The 19892-nt window shown below is 38.8% G+C and overlaps 5 protein-coding genes across 5 annotated transcripts; 1 reads left to right on the forward strand and 4 right to left on the reverse strand.

Annotated features, from left to right (window-relative positions):
* Window positions 1-1025: 1025 nt before the first annotated feature.
* Window positions 1026-3941, reverse strand: LOC103429002 (cystinosin homolog). The gene is made up of 8 exons (XM_008367144.4): window positions 3681-3941; window positions 3252-3384; window positions 2565-2654; window positions 2313-2437; window positions 1874-1916; window positions 1569-1686; window positions 1426-1475; window positions 1026-1310 (listed from the first exon to the last, which is right to left on the reverse strand). The coding sequence occupies exons 1-8, from the start codon at window positions 3797-3799 to the stop codon at window positions 1197-1199; spliced, it is 792 nt and encodes a 263-aa protein (XP_008365366.3). The 5' UTR covers window positions 3800-3941; the 3' UTR covers window positions 1026-1196.
* Window positions 3942-5287: 1346 nt separating this feature from the next.
* LOC103411138 (uncharacterized) lies at window positions 5288-7305 on the forward strand. The gene is made up of 4 exons (XM_008349787.4): window positions 5288-5884; window positions 6255-6429; window positions 6574-6851; window positions 6940-7305. Exons 1-4 carry the CDS (start codon window positions 5426-5428, stop codon window positions 7045-7047), a joined length of 1020 nt encoding a protein of 339 aa, XP_008348009.3. The 5' UTR covers window positions 5288-5425; the 3' UTR covers window positions 7048-7305.
* A 421-nt stretch (window positions 7306-7726) lies between these two features.
* Window positions 7727-9725, reverse strand: LOC103429000 (succinate dehydrogenase [ubiquinone] iron-sulfur subunit 2, mitochondrial-like). The gene is made up of 2 exons (XM_008367141.4): window positions 8930-9725; window positions 7727-8056 (listed from the first exon to the last, which is right to left on the reverse strand). Exons 1-2 carry the CDS (start codon window positions 9613-9615, stop codon window positions 7885-7887), a joined length of 858 nt encoding a protein of 285 aa, XP_008365363.3. The 5' UTR covers window positions 9616-9725; the 3' UTR covers window positions 7727-7884.
* A 2809-nt stretch (window positions 9726-12534) lies between these two features.
* LOC114826875 (early nodulin-like protein 21) lies at window positions 12535-13839 on the reverse strand. Its single transcript, XM_029107667.2, has 2 exons — window positions 13587-13839; window positions 12535-13096 (listed from the first exon to the last, which is right to left on the reverse strand). The coding sequence occupies exons 1-2, from the start codon at window positions 13777-13779 to the stop codon at window positions 12765-12767; spliced, it is 525 nt and encodes a 174-aa protein (XP_028963500.2). The 5' UTR covers window positions 13780-13839; the 3' UTR covers window positions 12535-12764.
* Window positions 13840-14691: 852 nt separating this feature from the next.
* LOC114826874 (uncharacterized membrane protein At3g27390-like) lies at window positions 14692-19237 on the reverse strand. The gene is made up of 11 exons (XM_029107666.2): window positions 18881-19237; window positions 18629-18798; window positions 17711-17819; window positions 17365-17560; window positions 17116-17252; window positions 16598-16886; window positions 16175-16281; window positions 15949-16087; window positions 15574-15769; window positions 15222-15465; window positions 14692-15135 (listed from the first exon to the last, which is right to left on the reverse strand). The coding sequence occupies exons 2-11, from the start codon at window positions 18720-18722 to the stop codon at window positions 14877-14879; spliced, it is 1770 nt and encodes a 589-aa protein (XP_028963499.2). The 5' UTR covers window positions 18723-18798; window positions 18881-19237; the 3' UTR covers window positions 14692-14876.
* Window positions 19238-19892: the final 655 nt, after the last annotated feature.

A 19892-nucleotide genomic window follows, 5' to 3' on the forward strand; every position in this document is an offset into this window, starting at 1 on the left:
TGACGTGGCCCGATTTGGCGACGTACACGTAACTTTTTGAAGCTACGATTGGCGCGTCTTTTCTTTTTATTTCAAAGTTTCTGTAGCGAGAGGTTTATGAATTGAGGCCACCTTGTCGTGAATGTTCATTCAGCTGCGGCCCCCATGACTTTCAGTTATTGTTTATAACGTATAAGTCTATAAGGCGCCAAATTCCAACGTCATCACCTTCGTCAGGTTATAGACCGGAACATAGTCAAGTTTGAATCTCTATTTCTATGTAAGTTTGAGTTCGCATCATATTAGTTAAAGATTATATTACAAAGACTAAAGTTAGAGAGATTACATTTTTTTCTACCGCTACAAATGAAAAAAACAAGAGAGCGAGAATTTTTTTTTTATTTTTTTATTATTGTACCGTTATTTGTAAATAATTTAAATTTACTACTTTTACCGCTTGAAAATGAGGTTCTAAATGAACTCTTATTATTCCCAACTTCACCGCATTTTCTTGAACATATTGTTCTGATTGAGTAAGCATTAGTTCTTATACCACTTGTTCCGGACTGCACAGCTATTGTTCTAAATTTAGGACCTATGTCTATAGTTCTATACCAAGTAGGATTCTTTCCTCTTCAAATCCCCACCTCTTCGGTTTCCTCCTCTCTCACTTTTCTCTTTTTATTTCTCTTTCTGTAACAAAGTCAACACTAGGTATTGACTGACTTAATCGTGACCGTTCATATATGAAGGGACGGGAGGGGAGGGGAATTGGAGATGAAAGAATTTGAGAAAAGTTACCACCAAATATACGGACGATTTCTTTTCTCATCTCTTGATCAAGCCAATTTGCAAACAAAGATTCATACATTTTCATGAACTGCGTAATGGATTGGAAGACTGGACTGGACTGGAGAACTCCAGTGGCTCCAAGCTCTCCTTGAAGTAGTCAAGATCCGCCATTGTAGCGATCGGAGATCGATGAGAATTTGCTGATTGAGAACTTCATGTTTTCTAATATATATATATATATATATATATATATATATTACAAAAAAACTTCGCCAACTTCATTATTTTTTGCTTCAATACAAGATGTGATTTTAAGGTGTGGCGTTTTATCTCAAAATACGCTAATACAATTTAGAGAGAACTTCAACTTAATATACATTTTATTAATATCAAACATGTTGAGATCCAAGCCGAAGCTCAAAGCTTTATACATTTTCCGAAACTGGTTCATCGGAAGTCTTGACAAGTTCTTCACTACTCTTGCCGCGATACAGCACGAAATGTTGACACATGAACAGAAGGTCAAAGAAGATAGATATCTGAAATTTCAGTAAAACCAACGTCCGCGTATAAGTGTAAAGCCCCATGAGCGTTTCAAATTGAGACAGATTAGAACGATAAATGAAAGAGTGATTGTAATATATCAGTTCATACCAGAGACAGCAGTGTCTTTCCGATATTTCCATAGAAGTTCACCCAAGAATCTGGAAAGGTGCACAAGTTAGAAACAAATTAAGCTCGAAGGAACGATGTTTTCAAACTGCAAATATCATTGGTTGAGGAAGAGAATTACGAACGTTGATCTATAGACTGCATGGCCATTTGCGCATAACTAGCTGCCCCTCCGGTGAAATCAAGTAAAATGTTGCCAATGCTGAATCCATCTGTGCTCTTTCGAAGGAAGTTCATGACCGCCTATACTTTGAAAAGTTTAATTTGCATCAGTCTGTTGTTTCATGTTAAAATATTAACACGAGTAGTAATTACAGTTTCGTTTCTTTTCTTCATTTCCTATGTATCTAGATACTCTATATATCGAAGGATGGCGAATGCTATTCACAATGAAAATGCATGGCCAATGCATCGAGTAACGAATACTAACCTGAGGAATATATTTGATGCATGTCATAGAAACTTGAATTGAGCTGCAACAAAATCAAACGAATTGAAGCCGTAAGGCTGTATGAAGAAATTCAACTGAATAAAGCTTCAAGACAGAAGAAGGTAACCAGATCTTGGCATCTACACTGCTACATATCATTTTAATTTGGAAGGAGGTAGTTCGGTAACGGTTTATGCATAAAGAGGACTGGGGAGATAAATCTATTAACCATCCCCAAGTAAGGAAGGGGTTGAGTTCAAATGCTGAGAAATCCGCCTCACTTAATCAGAACATTATACTAAATGCGACTGGATTTGAAGCTCATTGTCTACGTTGAACTTATTGACATAGAGAAAGTTCGGAATTCCCATGGATATCTTGATGTGGAAAAGAGTGATGAAACTCGAGGCATAGAAACACATAAACGAAAGAATCTTACTTGAAAACGGAAATCAACCAAAGCCAGGAATGCCTTGGCAAAGCTACGAAAACACAAACTGCAGCAGCTAACCACACGACAGCAACAATTCCAATGGAAATCTTGGAGACCTTCTGATTTCCGCGCTGCATAAAGCCATCAACGAAACCTCAAATACGAAACTTGCCATGACCATATGACTAACATCAGGATTTCGAACCTATAACACAGGTTTTAAGTCTAAACTTGGCGAATTAAGATCAAGACACTTACTTCATAGATTGATATTTGGTACAGGGTAACTGCCGTCAGTAAAACAGCATGACAAGAGAAAGCGACGTCATTTGCTGCAACAGGTATCATCTGCAATCATAGAACACAAAAAATTTGTACTTCCGAGTATACATAATGAAGCGTATCAATTCAGTCTCATCGATATATCCTTCCTTTTAACGAGCGCTGATTAATTTCATCACTTTTGAGATTCCAGACGATGCAAATTAGGGACCTGAACATCTACTCTCAATAGTATTAAGATTACAACACATAATCCTAAAAAAATAAAATTTACGTGCCCAAAAACAGCGAAACACACTAGAAACACCAGGGTCGGGTTGGGATAACTTTCTGAGGCGTAAATTTGTTGATGTCCTCAAAATCCAGCGTACCATATGTCAGCAACAAAATAAACTAAAGCAATCGAGGTTGGTCTAAAACCGATATATATAATACAATCGTTAATGTAATCCATAAACTTGTATCAAGTGTCAACATATAATCTGGGAAGATTAGACCCTTTGCCACTCGACCAAAATACAACCTACCCAATTGTGGAAGTGTTAACTTTGACTCAAAAAACCGAAGCTTTTCGATTGGAAACAAAGAACACAGCAGCTGGGGATGTGAAAAACAATCATATGAACAAGTAGTTGGCTTAGGGAGAGGAAAAACGGAGCAAACCTGTTTGTCGCCGTACTTTTTGAAGTACTGCTTTTGTACGGCGGAGCTGAAGTAGAGACTGGCGTTGTAAATGAGATAGGAGGAGTGCTTCGTCAAATTCAACACCACGAAATCGAAGTTCAGCCCCACAACACTGAATCCAAACACAAACCCAAATTCAAATTCCAACTCACCCACTAAAAGCGCCGTTTGATAATTATTTCGTTTTCAAATTTCATTTCGTTGTTTCTGAAAAAATGCTAACTAAAAAACTGTTTCTTTTAGTTCGGTTTTCATATTTTGGATTCAGTTTTCAATTTTTTCGGAAACTCACAAGAACTAAAAACAAAATTGCTATCAAACACGTCTCTTAAACAAACTCATTTCTTATAAAGGAAAAGTCATGGTCGGAATCAAATTCCAGAGAACACCGAGACGGGAATAAATCACCTTTTACGGCGGAAATTCAAGATTACTTGCGGGTAGAAGCTGATGGACCAACTCACGAACGCCGTCCATCCCAGCACTTCGTACGTGATTTCCAGCGGAGTCGAGTTCCACGATGCCATTCCTTCCTCCCCAGTTTCTCTCTCCTCCCTTCTCACTCTTCCGGCGGGAGGGAATCCGATGAATCTTCAATTTTCTCCGATCAAAAACGCGCAGAGAGAGCAAGAACGGGAAGAATGAAAGAAAGAAAGCAAGAAAGCAAGAAGGAAAGAAGGTCTGTTTTGCTTCCAAATTTGCATGCAATCCCTTGACTCTTATCCAACTGTAAGTCTGTGATTCGCCCGAACACTGCTGGTGGGCCCCCACTCTTGATGACGTGGTCCCGCTTTCCGATGTAGCTTTATCATTTATGGAGCTTCGATTGGCGCTTTTTTTTTTCTTTTAAAATTTGGTGTAATAAAAGGGTTTATGAAGTGTAACTGAAAAAGGGGTTATGAATTGAGGACATTTACGTGGGAATGTTCATTGAGTTTGTTATAAGTGTAATATTAAGAAAATTAAATTTATAGATTAAATTTTGAAAACTAAAGAACATGAAAGTTGATGATTTGTTCATTACTTAAGCGTTGATAAACCTGCTCATTTTTATTTGTGACATATTATTTAGTTTGCAAATTTAATCTTCAAATTTAGTCTCCTTAGTATTACCCTTGTTGTAAATATATTCATTGCTCTCTCTGCGTCCCCATGATTTTCTGTTATGGATTTTAATGCATATGGCGCCAAATGCATCATCATTGACCTCTATCCAAATTTTAGGGCAGTTTGATGGGGTCGGACGTGATGAGATTTTGTATTTTGGACTTGTTAGGTTAAGATTGGATTGGATATGTGGGGCTTTTATTCTAAGGAAAACTAATGAAAAATGCTTAAAAACTTTGAGTTTTAACGATAAGGACAAAATAAATGGTAAAGTGAATAGTAACAGGATTGACTTTTTAGTGTAAAAATATGGTTTTTCGTTAAAATGAACAGTATCGGGAGTTTTTTGTTAAAGTTATCTTTCTTCTATTGTTTGGTATATACAAACTCTGGTTAGGATTGGATTGAAAACAGCCTTAACCCACAACCTTCTTAACTCCGTCACGAAACGCAACCTACGACATGAGACCCATGACCCACAATGTTGTGCAAATTGAATCCAAAGTCAATTTTTATAGGGAGTTTTAATGAAATACTTCTGATATTGTTCACTTTTAACAAAAAAATCACATTTTTATCTTTTTCTGGTACTATTCACTACACCTTTATTTGTCATTTTTCATTAAAACTAAAGTTTTTTTTTTTTTACTTTTAGTTAGTTTTTATCCTTTTTATACTTTTTTTTTTTTACTTTTCGTTAATTTTTATCCTTTTTATACCCTTTGATCTCAATCATACCGGAAAATCATCAGTCACTACCCACCCTCAACGCTACTCGCTGTGAAATTTGTAACTCGTGTGTGGAGATGGGTCAGATAACTCTCTATTGATGCAAATGGACTCAAAGATTTCTAAAGTCCATTACCATCCTAAACGGGCTTTACAAGGCCCAATATAATTTTGAATTGGGAAACCCCAAAGCTTCCAATCCAAAATTCCAAATACATCATCTTTCTCCCTTCCTCCTTTCGCCATCCGCAACCCCAAAAACAAAACCCTAATTTCAGTCCAGTTCTGAAATTGGACACTCACTCTAATTGCAATCCATGGCGAATTTGCTGATCAACAGAACCCTAAAATCAGTCGGAAACCTCAAACTGATCGGATCTCTCTCTTCTCGAGCTCGCCCCTTCAGCTCCACCGCCACCGCTACTTTCGAGCAGCCCCAATCCGACGGCCCATCTTCGTCATTCACCTTCTCCTCCGACGGAAAAGAAGACAAGAATAACAGCAGTGCCCACGATGACAGCATATACGTCAAGTCGCCGTCGAGTTCCAGCTCCAAGAGCGAAGCGGCGTCGTCGGTGACGATGCCGATGTCGTTCATGACGGGGTCCATCGTGGGAAAGAGATTTTACAAACAGGTGACGACGAGGCCGGCCGACGATGGCAATGGTTGGACTGTGATGCTTGATTACCGGACACTCAAAACGCCATCGAAGAGGCCCCTAAAGCTTCCTACTTTAGCCCTGGCGAAGGCTATTGCGGCAGAATGGGAATACCAGGTGATCTGATTTTCTGCCGTTGTTCCAATTTTCAGAAGCTTAGATCAATTGGGTTCCGTTTCACTCAAATTTGGAACTTGAGGGCTTAGCTCAATTGGGTTTTACTCAAAATCGCAACTTGTTTAGTTTTTGGGCTCTTTGTGTTCTAATTTGGATGTTTTGCATTTTAGTAGTAGCTCAATTCAAATTCAAGTTGCTTTTCAAAATTGAAAGCAAGAAAAGTAGGTTTCTTTCCGAATTGAGCTTCTGTTCCTCTGTACTGTTATCAAAAAGCTTTTATTCGGGATTACGTGTTTTTCTTGACTTCTGTTGAGCTTCTGCTTGTAATTATGTATGGTGGTTTGTCTTACGTAACTATATGTATTTTTAGGAAACAGATGGGATTAGGCCCTTTTCAATGCCTCTCATGAAGCATGCTTGTACTGCACTGGAAAGAGTTCCTCTTACACGGCCAAAGGTTATAGATTGTTTGATGAAGAAATTCAATCAAGATTTAGTCTTCTGTCGCGCCCCGAACGACAATGATATCACAAGTGTTGTCCATGGTATGATCTTTTTTGTGTGTCTGATAATTTGCTGTTTTGAACCTTCCGTGAAATTGCTTGTGTTACTCCTTGAAAATAATAATTTTATATTTTAAGATAAGAGTATATTTGTTGCTAAGACATGGCACCCCGAATCTTATGTAGACCGACAAGTGGAAAAAATGGATCCTTTGCTTGATTGGGTGAAGTCAGAATTTGGCTTCAAGCCTGCTGTGTACTCAAGCTTTTTTGGTGGGAAGCAGGAGGATGGCCTCACAAAGGCTATAGAGACCTTACTAAAACAAACAAATGACTGTGAATTGGCAGCAATTGACGCCATCGCATCATCAGCACACTCGCTAATAATTGCTATTGGAATTTTTCGCGGGAAGTTACAGATTGAAGAAGCAATCGAGTTGATCAGACTCGAAGAAGATATACAGGTTCTAATTCATTTACTTCTCTCTATCAAACTTGAGCTGACATAACAAACTCTTGCAAAGTCTTAAAAAACCGCATCTGATTTCGCAGGTGGATAGATGGGGTTTGGTTGAAGGCGGTCATGATGTTGATGCAGCTGATCTCAGGGTACAGATCTCATCAGCTGCTGTATTCTTAGGTCTGTCAAGAAGGATTTAATCTTCATACATCTTTTCTCCGGTCTCTTACTTTTTCATATCTTCGTAAGAGCGGTCTTAGGCAAGGTTTTCTTAGAATGCTTAAATTGCTATAGATATGTAGAACTCGTGCCGCTAAAATTTTTGTGAAATTCTGCTGTGATTGATGAGATGAGGTTGAGGAAGGATGTAATAATTGGCTTTGTGATTCACTGCAATAAAGTCTCGCGCTCTCTTGCACAATAGGAAGCGAAAGAGCTAGTTTCTTCTCTGCTACAAACCCCTCCAAATTCGTGTTGATTTCATGAACCTTAACCTAACCTAACTTAGCCTTAGCAGCCTAAACTGTTATTCGAAGAAGTCTTCGACATGTAGATTTACGTTGAAATTGAAAGCAAGTGTAGAACCGACGGTATCATATACAGGCTGTGTGGTTGTCATTGTTGCATCCTGCAGAAAATCATGCTAATCACATTGCTTCAGACCGAAGTTAGGTCAAGCGAAACAGTAGCGTCAATGGAGCAGACAAAGGAGTTCGATCATGAAATGTCTGAACCTTGAATGGTGTTTGAGTGGATCTGTATAGGGTTCTGATATGTCGGAGTAGCTGTGGATTCAGATTTTTGGATCAACGAAAAGCTTCTAGTTCGACATAGAAGCCAAGAAAGATAACGACACCGGTGCTCGGCCGATGCTAAAGATTTATAAACAAAAACAACATGCTTCCTTCCCAATTTTATTAAAGGGATGAAAGGATACAATAGTTCACTAATTATTTGCTCAAACCACATGACTGATGAACCCCGAAAAATTCCTAGAATAAATGGTTGAAATAGACGCACAATTTGCTTTCAGAAACTTAGGGCTTCAGCTGGAGCTGCTTGATATGTTGGATCTGCTTTCCGGGGTTCAAACCCTTCGGGCAGGCACGAGCACAGTTCAATATGGTATGGCATCGGTAGAGCTTGAACTCGTCGTTTATTGCATCCAGTCGCTCCTTTGTGTATTCGTCACGGCTGTCACTTATCCACCTGCATAACAACACAAAAAATGACTCAGGATGCAGCGTTCACCTCCAAGAATATACAACGAACAACCACAGCAAATTGCATATGCAGAGGAGAAAATCACAATTACATACGCTACGAGTACAATTAGGAATGTTTCGAGCTCCATAGTCAAGGAACAAATATTGTTTGACAGACATCCTATCCCAAAAACATGAGATTAAGCACTACACTGCAAAATGTGGTTTGGATTTTGTTCCAAATCAGTTTTTTCTTCAAGTTCTTGCCTTTTGAAGATGGCAACCAAAACCCTTATCATCACCTTCGAAACAATCTCACTACAACCAACGCCATGAGCTCCGGCACATGAACTGCAGCTCCATGTTAGTTACTAACTACTACTCTCGGTCACTCAACGTTCAACACGCCAGACAGATCCCTGAGACGGCTTTGAGTCACGAGCAGATCTCTAGTTTGTTATGATGGGTTGTGTTCCTAGCAGTAGCTCAAAACATGGAATTGACAAAGGAAGAATTCGTTTTTTTCGAAACAAAACTTCCCCAATCTAAGTGCAAAACCGAGCTCACTGGTGTTCTAGGATTCATGCAGTAGACCCAACTTAGTGGGATAATTAAGGAATGGTTGTTGTTGTTTGTAAAACTTCCCAATATAAAAAATTGACCCAACAAGACACAAAATTTGTACCCAAACAGCAACATTTCCAATCAATTTTCAATCCTACACATAAACATTCACCTAATATATCAATTCATCCTACATTTAAGCGTGGATTAGTTGCTTAATCAAAGAGATTATCATGTTAAATTAATCAATCAATAATCATAATCCCTAGCAAGTTCTGAAATAGAGATGAAGAATCAAGAGAAATGAATGTACCGATTGGCGTGGAGCAAGGCGGCGGGGCCCAAGTAAGACTCAGGGTTCCACCAGTAGCTAGGGCAGGACGTGCTACAGCAGGCGCACAGAATGCACTCGTACATCCCATCCAGCTTCGCCCTATCCTTCTTGCTCTGCTTTATCTCCTTCCCATCCAACTCCGCCGCCGGGCTCTTCCGCTTCAGCCACGGCTCGATGCTCTTGTACTGGTTGTAGAAGTTCGTCATATCCACCACCAGGTCCTTGATCACAAACATGTGCGGCAGCGGCGTGATCATCGAGGCGCCCGCCTCCGACGGCGCTATCTTCGTCAGGCAGGCCAGGCCGTTGCAGCCGTCGATGTTCATGGCGCAGGAGCCGCAGATCCCTTCCCGGCAAGATCGCCGGAAGGTGAGGGTGGGATCCATCTCGTTCTTGATCTTGATGAGGGCGTCGAGCACCATGGGCCCGCACTCCTTGAGGTCGATCTCGTACTCCTTGAGCTCCGGCTTCTTCGGGTTGTCCGGGTTCCACCGGTAGATTGAGAAGGTCTTGATGTCCGTTTTGTCTCGGGCCTTGAGGTCCACCTGCTGGGCCTGGGCCTCCGACGCCATAGCCCGGACGCACACGTAACGAAACGACGCCGCCGCCGTCGATCCCGACGACGCCGCAGAAGCAATGGCCCTCCGTATCAACCCCGTCGCCATTGTTGCGTTTCCGAGCTCCAACAACTGCGAACAGAGAGAGGTTGGAAGAGAGAGAGAATGACAGAGAGGGAGAGAGGGAGAGTGGGAGACAATAATGGAGACAAAGGGGTTGGGAAATGACGGAAATACCATACCCGGTTATATAGGGGATGGTTTCAGCTGACGAGGGCTTATCTGTAATTGTAAATGAAATAGTGGGATTAGTTCGATTCCGTGTCGTGATTGGCTGCGCGTCTGGGCGTTTCCTCGGTGACGTGTCCGATGGGGAGCCGTTTTTTTTTTGGTGTGAGCGTGGTTCGATTGTATATCAATCGTTTGATTTTAGGCGTGGGTAAACCACGCAACCACCCATGGATGATTGCCACGTGGAACATAGAGATTGATTCATTGCCCACCACCCGTGGCTGGTTGTGGCCCAAGCGCTTGTTAATTGGGCCTCTCAGAGGCCCGACTTTGATGGTTCCAACCGAACAAGATTTTTATGACCTAATTACAAAATACACCTTGAAGTTTGGAATCATTTTCAGAAAGGGACACAATCTTTCGGGGTTTTCACCTAACTACCGAAAGTATTAAGCTATTAACAATTTAAACCACTCCTTTTACTAGCTTCTTATGGCCTATTAACTGGAAAATTCTATGGTCCAACTACTAAACCAGCTCATACCTACAGATCAGACACAACAAACCTTCCCCTTCCCCACAACAAACCCACTTTTGATCAGACATTTCTCTCACACCATCTCCAATCTATCGTACCCAAAAACTTCTCAATTCACAGTTCCCGTAGCAAGTATGAGGCCAACTTTTAGAAGGCAATTAGATACAAAATGGACTATCTTTTTTTCTGTCTGATTTCATTGAAAAGCAAGGATGACTTGAATTAAAAAAAAATTAGTAATTCAGAGTGAAGCAAAAAATGAAAGTGGCTCTAAATCTCATGGATGTATTTTGTAATTAGCTCTTTCTCTTTTATGAAGACACCCAACCTGAAAATTAACGAGGGAGGTGTATGGAAATGTTAGTTTATGGAATTGGATCCTCGCCGGATCTAATTCATGGGGATCCTAGGGATCAACTCATATGGTCCGTTGATCAAAAATCGTGTGGTTATAATTTTTTTCTTTTTTATATTTTTCACGCAAAACGAGACTGTTTTACTTTTAAAATATTTAATTGTGACCGTACGATTTTTTATCAACGGCCCATGTGGGTTGATCCCTAGGATCCCCAGCAATTAGATCCGGCGAGGATCCAATTCCTTAGTTTATGGGCTTGGGAGGCGGCTAAAAGGCTAAACGTAGTGTGAGAAATATTAATTTTAGAGTATATAACAGTCGGTTATCTAATGTAAAAAATAATAGAAGAACGAATTCCTGAGCATAGCTGAGAATCTTCCAACGTTGTTAGGGAAGATTATGTTAATAGAAGGGGGCGTATTATTTGACTTTATTGTTAAGAATTTGCTACAAATGATGGGTGTGACATGTAGGGTACAAAAACTGAACAACTACATGCTAACTACTAACTACTCACGTCACTTTTTGTGCCATCCATTTCCTTTGGTTTAGGCTTTAGCTACCCTCTCCTTCTTCCTCCCTTATCACGTACAACTCACGCCACCTCTCTATTTTTCCTCTGTCATTCTTCTTCTCCATTGCTTCTCTCCCAAGTCTCCAGTCTCGTCTTCCTCGAATCTCCGCTCCTCCTGCGAATGGCCTCGGTAAGTTTGTATTCCACATAACATGTGCATCTGCATTTCATTTCGAGTTTACATGTTTTAGCCTCGATGATGTCCGTCTTTCTCAATTTCAACGTATGATGTGCTGAGAAAGACAAACACATGGATGTATACAATTGGTAAAACCAAATAATGTATTGTGGGTTTTGTGGAGCAGGAGATGGGACGGCCCTTGCCCAAATTTGGAGAGTGGGATGTGAACAACCCGGCATCAGCCGAAGGGTTTACTGTGATATTCACTAAAGCTAGAGATCAGAAGATGAACAATGGGGCTGCCAATGGGACTCCCTCCTCAGCCAAACCAATAAACGATCAATATCCCCAAGAGGTAATTAACTTAACAACATTATTCACTCTCAATATCTACACATTCTAGCCTACTAGAGGCGGTAAATTGCCCTAACTAACTTACCTAACTCACGTTTGCCCTAAAATTAGTTGCATTAATTGTATTTCGTATTCGTTCCTCTCTTGGGAGTTTTGTATCACTGATTGCTTCTTATTTGAATGCAGAAGAAATGGTTTTGCTGTTTGTGAAGATCTCCAAGCTTTGGTGTTTTTGAGAATCTGAGATGTTGTTGTTCGAGCATTTGTAATTGAATTTTCTCTAGCTTTTGATGATTAATCCTTGTTTAGAGACCTTAATTTTCCATGTTCCCCATACTTTTGTGTAGATTAATACATATTTAAATTGTAGGAAGAAAGGTGGCAAAAATACCACATAGGATATCTCTTTAGCAATTGTAGCACTTCTGGAGAAATTTCAATCAAAAGTCTTTTTCTTTTTTATACTTTAATTTCCTCTATTTGATTGTAGCCAGTATTTAATATATTTACGAAATTGCCCATACTTCCGTTGAAATATTCAAAAAACCAAAGACGATATGGAAACAGAGGGTGAAATGCAAACTTCACTCTATAACGGCGAGAAAAATCAATGAATATTGCCACTATTTACCAATTCACTACAGTAATTTTGTTGAAACCCATTGCAGATTTCGAATTTTTGAATACTTTCTAAGAATTTTTTCTTTAATTTTGACTAAATCTGAATGAGTTGATATGCTTACCCGCCCGATTACAATTTTTCTTAATTTCCGTCGAACAACAACCGATATTGATATATTCATAAATACTTTCATAAATTTGCACACAAATATTTTAAACACTGATTATGACATCCAAATTAAGCCATCCAATTTTTGTTATAAATTAGACAAAAGCTAGTGATCAATGTATACAGATGATATACGTACGAAATTAACAAAAATTACCATAGTTTTAACATTAAACAAAGACTCCAGCAATAAATAACCCTAAATATTAATCAACATCCAACTCTAGAAATTAACAACCCTAACCAGTAATAACCATGCTAATTAACATTCCACAAACTTAATTAATCAAACTAGAACATAACAGAAGCAACAACGTACGACATAACAAACTGAACAAGGACAAGTTTGGAGACTCCGACTGAGGAAACCGCAGCACCGGAAGATTTTATGGCGTCACCACCCGACGGAGAGTCCTCATCCTCCGCCGCCATCACCTTAACTATCATGCGCTGTCCCCTCTCGCAGTGTCCAGCGGCTCCACTGATGAAGTAGAAGGAGCCCGAGTGGTCGAACGTGTAAACGGTGTTTCCAGTGTTCGAGAAGAAGTTGGGGCGAGTCGAGTTGCACTTTTTGTACTCCGCCTCTGTCACCTCCATCACCGAGTCCTTCTTGTAGTGAAAGCCTACAAACCCAAAACATCGTAAGAAGAACAAAACAATCATTACAAGGCGATATTCTAAGGTACTCTAATATACTCAAAGGAGATTCATGTTTTATTTTGTAATAAACCTATAAAACAACATAATAATAAAACAAAAGTGATATTCTAAGCTACTCTAATATATTGGGACTGAGATTCGACTTGTGTTTCGTTGTGTACCTAAAATCTACAAACTAAACAACATAATAAAGCGATATTCTAAGCAACTAAAAAATACGGAGGGAGATTCAACTTGTGTTTTATTAATTGTGTACTACATATAGATCGCATAACATATATATTATACTTATATATGACCCTATTTCTACCGTTTTTAGCGTGTAATTTTAAATACTTGAACGGTTGATTCTTCCAAAACAACGTTACAACAAAATAAAAAACGATATTCTTAACTAGTATGATGTACTTGTAGTGGGATTCAAGTTCGGGTGCATGCTATGTGTGTACTTACGGAGGGTGTCGCCGACTTGGAACCGGTTTTCAGAGGCCCAATCGTTGTAGATTTTGGTGTCGTTGGGGGGAGGGACAACCCAGTCTTTGTTTCCACCAACTTGGAACTCGAAGGCGGAGACGAAATGACCATAGCAGAAGAAAAACATCACCGGAGAAAACAGAAAGATCATGTTGCAGTTGAAGTTAGCCATTTGGGAAATGCTTTTACAGAAGCTCTTTTGCTATTGGGGAGATGAATTGCTTCTGAGTGCAAAAACTGACTGCAATTTGTGAGATGGTTTGAGGTGGGAGGGGGTTAATATGTAAGTGAGGGGGAGGGGAAGGGAGGTTTAGAGTTAGTTACTGCACTAACACACGTAGTGGGGGTTTACGTGGGATGAGAAGCTGGGAACTCGGTTTGACTCGGTCAAATTTTTAATGGAAATTGATTTTTTTTTTTTTTTTTTATGAGGTAATTGTATCACCGGTCCTTGGATTTTAGCTTAATTGGAGATTGGTATCTGAATTAAAATTATGATTTTTGAGTATTGGTCTTTGAACTTGTTATACTGTGGAGCAATATTGGTAATCCGAGATTTGGATGAATGTTCTATCTGTGTTTGCCAAAATGATTATTGCTCTAAAGGGCGGTCCCAAGCCAATAAAGCTCCCCGCTTTGCAAGGGTCGGGAGTAATGTCTATTGTACGCAACCTTACTCTGAATGTACAGTATAAAAAGGTCATGGCTCTACTATATAAAAAATTCAGGAGTCAATACTCACAAATTATTAGTTCAAAAACTAAAACTCTTATTGGATCAAAATTGAAGAACGATGACGACGCCACGTGAACGTTCAGAATGATTGTGGTGGAATATGGGGAACGTTGGAGCTTCTAAAAGGTTCAAAGACATTTTGTGATCATCAAATCGCTTTTGATTACGTTTGACAAAAATAAAATTTTAAGAGCTTATTGGTCATGACTCGTGACTGTTCCTAACTGCTTTCTCATGAAGTATAATTAAAGTACTTTATAACGAAATCATTTTTGCATTGTTGTTTAATGAACTTTGAATAAAGGAAATATTGAGTTAGGATTCGAAATTTTGAACATAGAACTTCGGGTGCTGCGTTAATGCGCTTATAATTTCTTAAATCACAAAATACGGTACATGAAAAAATACATGTATTTGTATACGGTACACGCGAAAATACATTCTTGGGTGTATCCGAACCATGAACAAGAAGGTAAATCTTTGAAGAATGAACAAGGATATCTCTAAAAACAAAACTACTTGTAACACAATTCACTACGTAATTGTCAGGTCTCTTACGATCCCTGACTCTGGATCTGTCCCATGGTTGCTTGTTCTTGTAAAACTAAAGGATTTCTGGCTGAAGAGCTGGGTAAAGGCACTCTTTGATCTCGGAACTGTTTTAGGTCCATTGCTCGGTTTGCTGCTACCGTTACTATGCTGTGCAAGATCATCGGAGATGGTTTTGACAAGATTCTCAAATCGACGCCTGAAAGTTGGATACCTCGAGATAGATTTAGTGATACCTTGGAGTCTGCATGACAGGATAAGCTGGACAAATCATGAAAGCGAACGGGGAAAAATCAGACTCTGTAATACAAGAAAAAATTGCATCAGTACCTTCGAGCCAATGCATCAAGTTCAGCCTGTTTCCGCTCTGATTCAGGTGGTGAGCCAATGTTCGATTGTTTCAACCTCAAAGGATCCCCAGTCAGCAGAACTAATTTGCAAAGGTAGGCCTCTTCTGCTTCAGAAAGGTTTTCTGCTCTTATCTGGTCCTTGATGATCAACAGCGGATTGAAAAACCAATCAAAAAAAGTGTCTTTCGGTCTGTTTGTGGTAGTTATCTCGGTACCATTGTCACCTGCATCAATCATGTATAAGGTTTAATAATAAGTTGGTAAGAATATCAAAGAAAGTGTTTATCTGGTCTGTTAAGTTAATTGGCGAGGGAAAAAAGAATTTGACTTACTTAACAATATTCCTGATGAATTGGCTTTTGCGGATCGCAGGAGTGTCTGAAGAAGGCAATATGCTGGTAAGCCAATGCTAATGACTCTGCTACCTTGACTGGACTTGGCGTCTTCAAGGTCTTGAAGCGTAATAGTTCCGTCAGCAACCATTTTTTCCCCATGATGTTTACACTCCTTAAATAAACTATCAATTAGCTGCACAGGCCATGAAAGTTGTTCAATGAGCACCGAAACCACGAACAAAATAGGATGTTCTTTCAGAAGTCAAAACTGTGTACTTTAGTCAACGCATCATCAAACGCATCCAGCTAAAATGCAAATTTGGTTCCAGTACAAAGTAGCCCTTAATGTTAAACATAATACATAAGCAGTACCTCAAGGGGCTTTAATTCAATGATAGGAGTAGCGAATGAAGGTGAGCGGGAGGGAGCACCCCGAAAAGAGCCAGGCCTTGAGAAAGAGGGTGTGCGAGAGTTGGTCTGGGGCAATTCAGCCTTCTTTCGGTACTTTGGCCTGTCAGTACAAGAAATCTATTAGATAATATCAAAGTACAAGACAATCCCATATCAAAACTTTAAAGTACAGAGTGCTGACTAGAACCTTGGAAAGCAGGATCCTTCTGGCATGTCAAGGATGTCATTGCAGTATTCATCATATATGGCCAAGGATGCAACGATATAGCAAAGCCCCAACCAAAATGAGGATTCCTGTAACACAAAGGTCATAAAATATCTTAATACTCGCAATCTACGTCACATGGACATAAGAAAAATCTCCGCTTCTGAATTGGTATCAAGATCCCGTTATCAGATATGCATAGTTATTGCGTTTCCAAGTGGGGAAATGTTATATATTTTCTCCAGTTTCAAACGTGTTTGACTCAAGCTATACATATGAATAACATACTCATTCAATCTAAACACATTTCATATCCTAACAACACAAAAAAATATCTGAATATACAGAGATGTACACAAGTTACATCAACTAAGTATGTCAGAGGAAAAATGAGCAATGAATAACCTGGTAAACAATCACTCCAGCGTAAGCACCAAGAAAGATACCAGCCACAATTGACGCCAACACTGCCCCAACAACAGCCAATGGCCAGACTAGGATAGCAAGACCCGCAAATGGAACACATATTGTTTCCAAGAAAGGGCCTTCTCGACCTATAAGGTCATGAAACAAACGGTGCCACCCCTTGAAGAGCATGTATGGGCATTTGCATATGGCAATAAATGAGATCACTGGCATATCAACCAAGAAACCAAGGACTGCTAATATAACAGCCCCAGGAAGATATAGCACCCTGCAAGAAAGTTGAAAAAGTTCCTGGTCAGACGAAAAGAATGATCATGATGGATAGGTCTAACAAAAAGATAAACAGCTGGACCACAATAGCAAAAACAGATGAAACTGAAGTAATAAGGACATTTATCATATATTATTCCTTCATCATTAACTTGTCTGATTGATATTCTAATAGAAACACAAATAAGAAAGCAGTAGATTTTGAGAGGCAGAGCAAAACAACATACCTAATCTCATAATATTTTGCGCCCGGGGGACCTTCTTGTTGCAGGTCATCCATAAGTGAGAAGTAAGTGTAGTAAAAAAAATCCCTGGTATCCCTCACAATATTGAAGCACCTTTTGACAGTGCTCCAAGTTCCATCCTGAAACATGTTGTGAAAGATAAATCTCTGTTATGGAGGCAACAGGAGAAGAATGATTGGCAAGGAACAAGAACAACATAATTATGATACAACATAAAAATTGAAGACATACATAAAAGCAGTGGTACAGTTTATCGGTCTTCCCTTCTCCAACAGCTTCAAAAGTTCTCATTATTGGTGAAAAAAAGCCAAATGCTGCTCCACCCAAAATACTACCAACAATCCCAACCACTGGCCACAAGATCAAGACGATAGGTAGTACACATAAGCAGTTAACAATCTTCAGAACTGGCCCTAATCTCTTGGACCTGAAAAATATATATGCAGATATATAAAAAGAAGAATCATGAGGAAGGTATTCTTATGGTTTTGCGGCTTTAAACACAACATGAGAACGAGATTTGAGAGAGATAACTAATGAAACATAGAAATTTGAAGATAGAGGCCAAGGAACACACCTCAAAACGCAATAATAGGTCCACACAAAGTGTATTGGCCAAAGACCCAGTATGATACCGGTGTTTCCGACTGTCATGATAAGGCATATCAACGGGCAGAAAATGATACCTGAAACAATACTTGGATATTAGGTTTAACACGCATTCCTGATATCATACTCTTTTGAGCAATGTCTCTTAACTAATAAATCAACTCCTGATATCAACATTAACAAACCATTTCAAGATTGAATGCCGATTCTAATTTCTCAAAGCAACATTCTGAAAGGGGTGTATTCAATTGGGAATTTAAGAAATTTTAGTGGATTTATAAATCCATGGATTTTTATAGAGTTTAATTGATTTGTAGAGATTTCATGTAATATTTTGATTCAATTCCCTCAAACTCTCTTGGGGAGAGGTTAGATTTGTGGATGCTTAAAATACACTACGAAATCTCTCCAATTCCCTCTAATTCCTCAACTTTTTCAAATTCTTTCAAATCAAATTATAATTGAATACACCTAGAATGTTATAAACTTCTTTAAAATCCTAATTGAATACACCTGGATTTCTAAGGATTTTAATAAACTATCTTAAAATCTTGATTGAATACGCATTGAATTTCAGAGAATCACTTAAATTCATAAACTATCTTAAAATCCTGATTGAATTCACATTGAATTTCAGATAATCACTCAATACTATCCACAAGGCCGATACTTTTTATTACATGGAATGGATTCAAAACAGCCAAACAACTGCCAAGCCCGGAACGAGCAGAAACATAGATTCGACAAAAGGGAAACGAAAATCAAGAACCCAGGTTGTAAAATATTCATGAAAAAACAACATAAAAGTTTCAAAAGGTTATCAATTCCCCATTAAAACTCAGAATTTAATCGAGAAAACAACCACATAAATCAGTTTTTGAGTTACCTTTAATGTTGCCAAGAATGAGAAGCCCTATGAAGTAAGGAAGAAAACAGATGAAGTTCCACAAAGAAGCCCATACCCCCCTTGGAGGTTCCATCTTCCTTCTTACTCCTCAGTCCTCACCAAACCAGATCTTCATACAAACCCATCTCAAATTCCACTCCAATTCCGACCTGCAGGCAGTAAAAATCCAACCTTACTGACAGAAACAGTAAAACAAACCAATAAACAACAAAACCCAGTTCAGAAACTTACCCAAAATCTGTGATTCACTCTTCTTCTGGCTTCAAGTTTTGATTTTTGAACCTTGGAGTTGAAAAATATGAACATTAAATAGTACGAAATCACATGGGGTTTGTGATTTGTGAAACGATATGAAGGCGGTTGAAAAAACGTTTCGAATTGGTGGGAGGATTGTGAATGGTGGCGGGTACCGTCCAGGAATCAGGAGGAGGAGCTGGAGGAGGATGATGCTTAAGCCATATTTTACTTTTTATGTTTCTGTTCACTTCAAAGCAAAGCAACAAAAAATAAATACGAAAAATACAATAAACAATTTGCACAAAGAACGAACACTACACAATGACTCGGACAACGCAGTCGCGTATTACCATAAGTAATTTTATTTTCTTTCCTTATTTGATACAAAGTTACAAACGATACTGAAAAAAAAAAAAAGAGAGTAGAGAGTTAAATTCGAGGCTCAGAGAGTAGAGAGTGAATAATTTTAACTCAACTACAAGTTTCGTGCCACTATTAATAGCAAGTAGTATATTGTATGGCTGATATCGATATCATCTTAATAAGTTGCTCATAATGTTGCATTATATTCGTTCGTAACACAAATATGCCGTTTTGTATTGACAGCAAAAAGTCTAAGTAGTGATTTTTGCAAACCCATTTTTAAGTAATGCACACCACTCTAATACTTAGAAAAACTAACAACAACTACAAAATCAAACGTTGTCTTACTAAGTGAGATTGACGGTATGAATTTTAGAATGACACTGCACTCAGAGTAAAAAAAAAAAGTGCCTCATTTCCCTAATGTAGATTTGCTATACTAATAATCTATTTAATTTTTTTGAAGTAATAACGTTGTTTGAGAACATTTTCCGACTTAAATAATTTGAGATTTTCAAACCAAAACAATATTTTTATAGATTTGATTTACAAGGGAGTTTTAACGAAAAGCCCACGGTACTGTTCACTTTAACGAAAAACCACATTTTTACACTAAAAAGTCAAACCTGGTACTATTCATTGT

This window comes from Malus domestica, chromosome 09 (assembly GCF_042453785.1).
Source record: "Malus domestica chromosome 09, GDT2T_hap1".
In the NCBI taxonomy this organism is placed as follows: Eukaryota; Viridiplantae; Streptophyta; class Magnoliopsida; order Rosales; family Rosaceae; genus Malus; species Malus domestica.

Excerpts from the sequence above, each read along its gene's own strand:
- LOC103429000 (XM_008367141.4), bottom strand. The coding sequence starts at position 9,615 with ATGGCGACGGGGTTGATACGGAGGGCCATTGCTTCTGCGGCGTCGTCG. Across the intron at positions 8,057-8,929 it reads GCCTTGCTCCACGCCAATCG|GTGGATAAGTGACAGCCGTG; the intron begins GTACATTCATTT and ends GTTGTTATGCAG.
- LOC103429002 (XM_008367144.4), bottom strand. The coding sequence starts at position 3,799 with ATGGCATCGTGGAACTCGACTCCGCTGGAAATCACGTACGAAGTGCTG. Across the intron at positions 2,438-2,564 it reads ACCAAATATCAATCTATGAA|CGCGGAAATCAGAAGGTCTC; the intron begins GTAAGTGTCTTG and ends GGCTTTATGCAG. Across the intron at positions 1,917-2,312 it reads TGGTTGATTTCCGTTTTCAA|CTCAATTCAAGTTTCTATGA; the intron begins GTAAGATTCTTT and ends ATTTTGTTGCAG.
- LOC114826875 (XM_029107667.2), bottom strand. The coding sequence starts at position 13,779 with ATGGCTAACTTCAACTGCAACATGATCTTTCTGTTTTCTCCGGTGATG. Across the intron at positions 13,097-13,586 it reads CCAAGTCGGCGACACCCTCC|GCTTTCACTACAAGAAGGAC; the intron begins GTAAGTACACAC and ends TTGGGTTTGTAG.
- LOC114826874 (XM_029107666.2), bottom strand. The coding sequence starts at position 18,722 with ATGGAACCTCCAAGGGGGGTATGGGCTTCTTTGTGGAACTTCATCTGT. Across the intron at positions 16,887-17,115 it reads GCAAAATATTATGAGATTAG|GGTGCTATATCTTCCTGGGG; the intron begins GTATGTTGTTTT and ends ACTTTCTTGCAG. Across the intron at positions 15,770-15,948 it reads TTGAATTAAAGCCCCTTGAG|CTAATTGATAGTTTATTTAA; the intron begins GTACTGCTTATG and ends TGGCCTGTGCAG.
- LOC103411138 (XM_008349787.4), top strand. The coding sequence starts at position 5,426 with ATGGCGAATTTGCTGATCAACAGAACCCTAAAATCAGTCGGAAACCTC. Across the intron at positions 5,885-6,254 it reads CGGCAGAATGGGAATACCAG|GAAACAGATGGGATTAGGCC; the intron begins GTGATCTGATTT and ends ATGTATTTTTAG. Across the intron at positions 6,430-6,573 it reads TATCACAAGTGTTGTCCATG|ACCGACAAGTGGAAAAAATG; the intron begins GTATGATCTTTT and ends AATCTTATGTAG.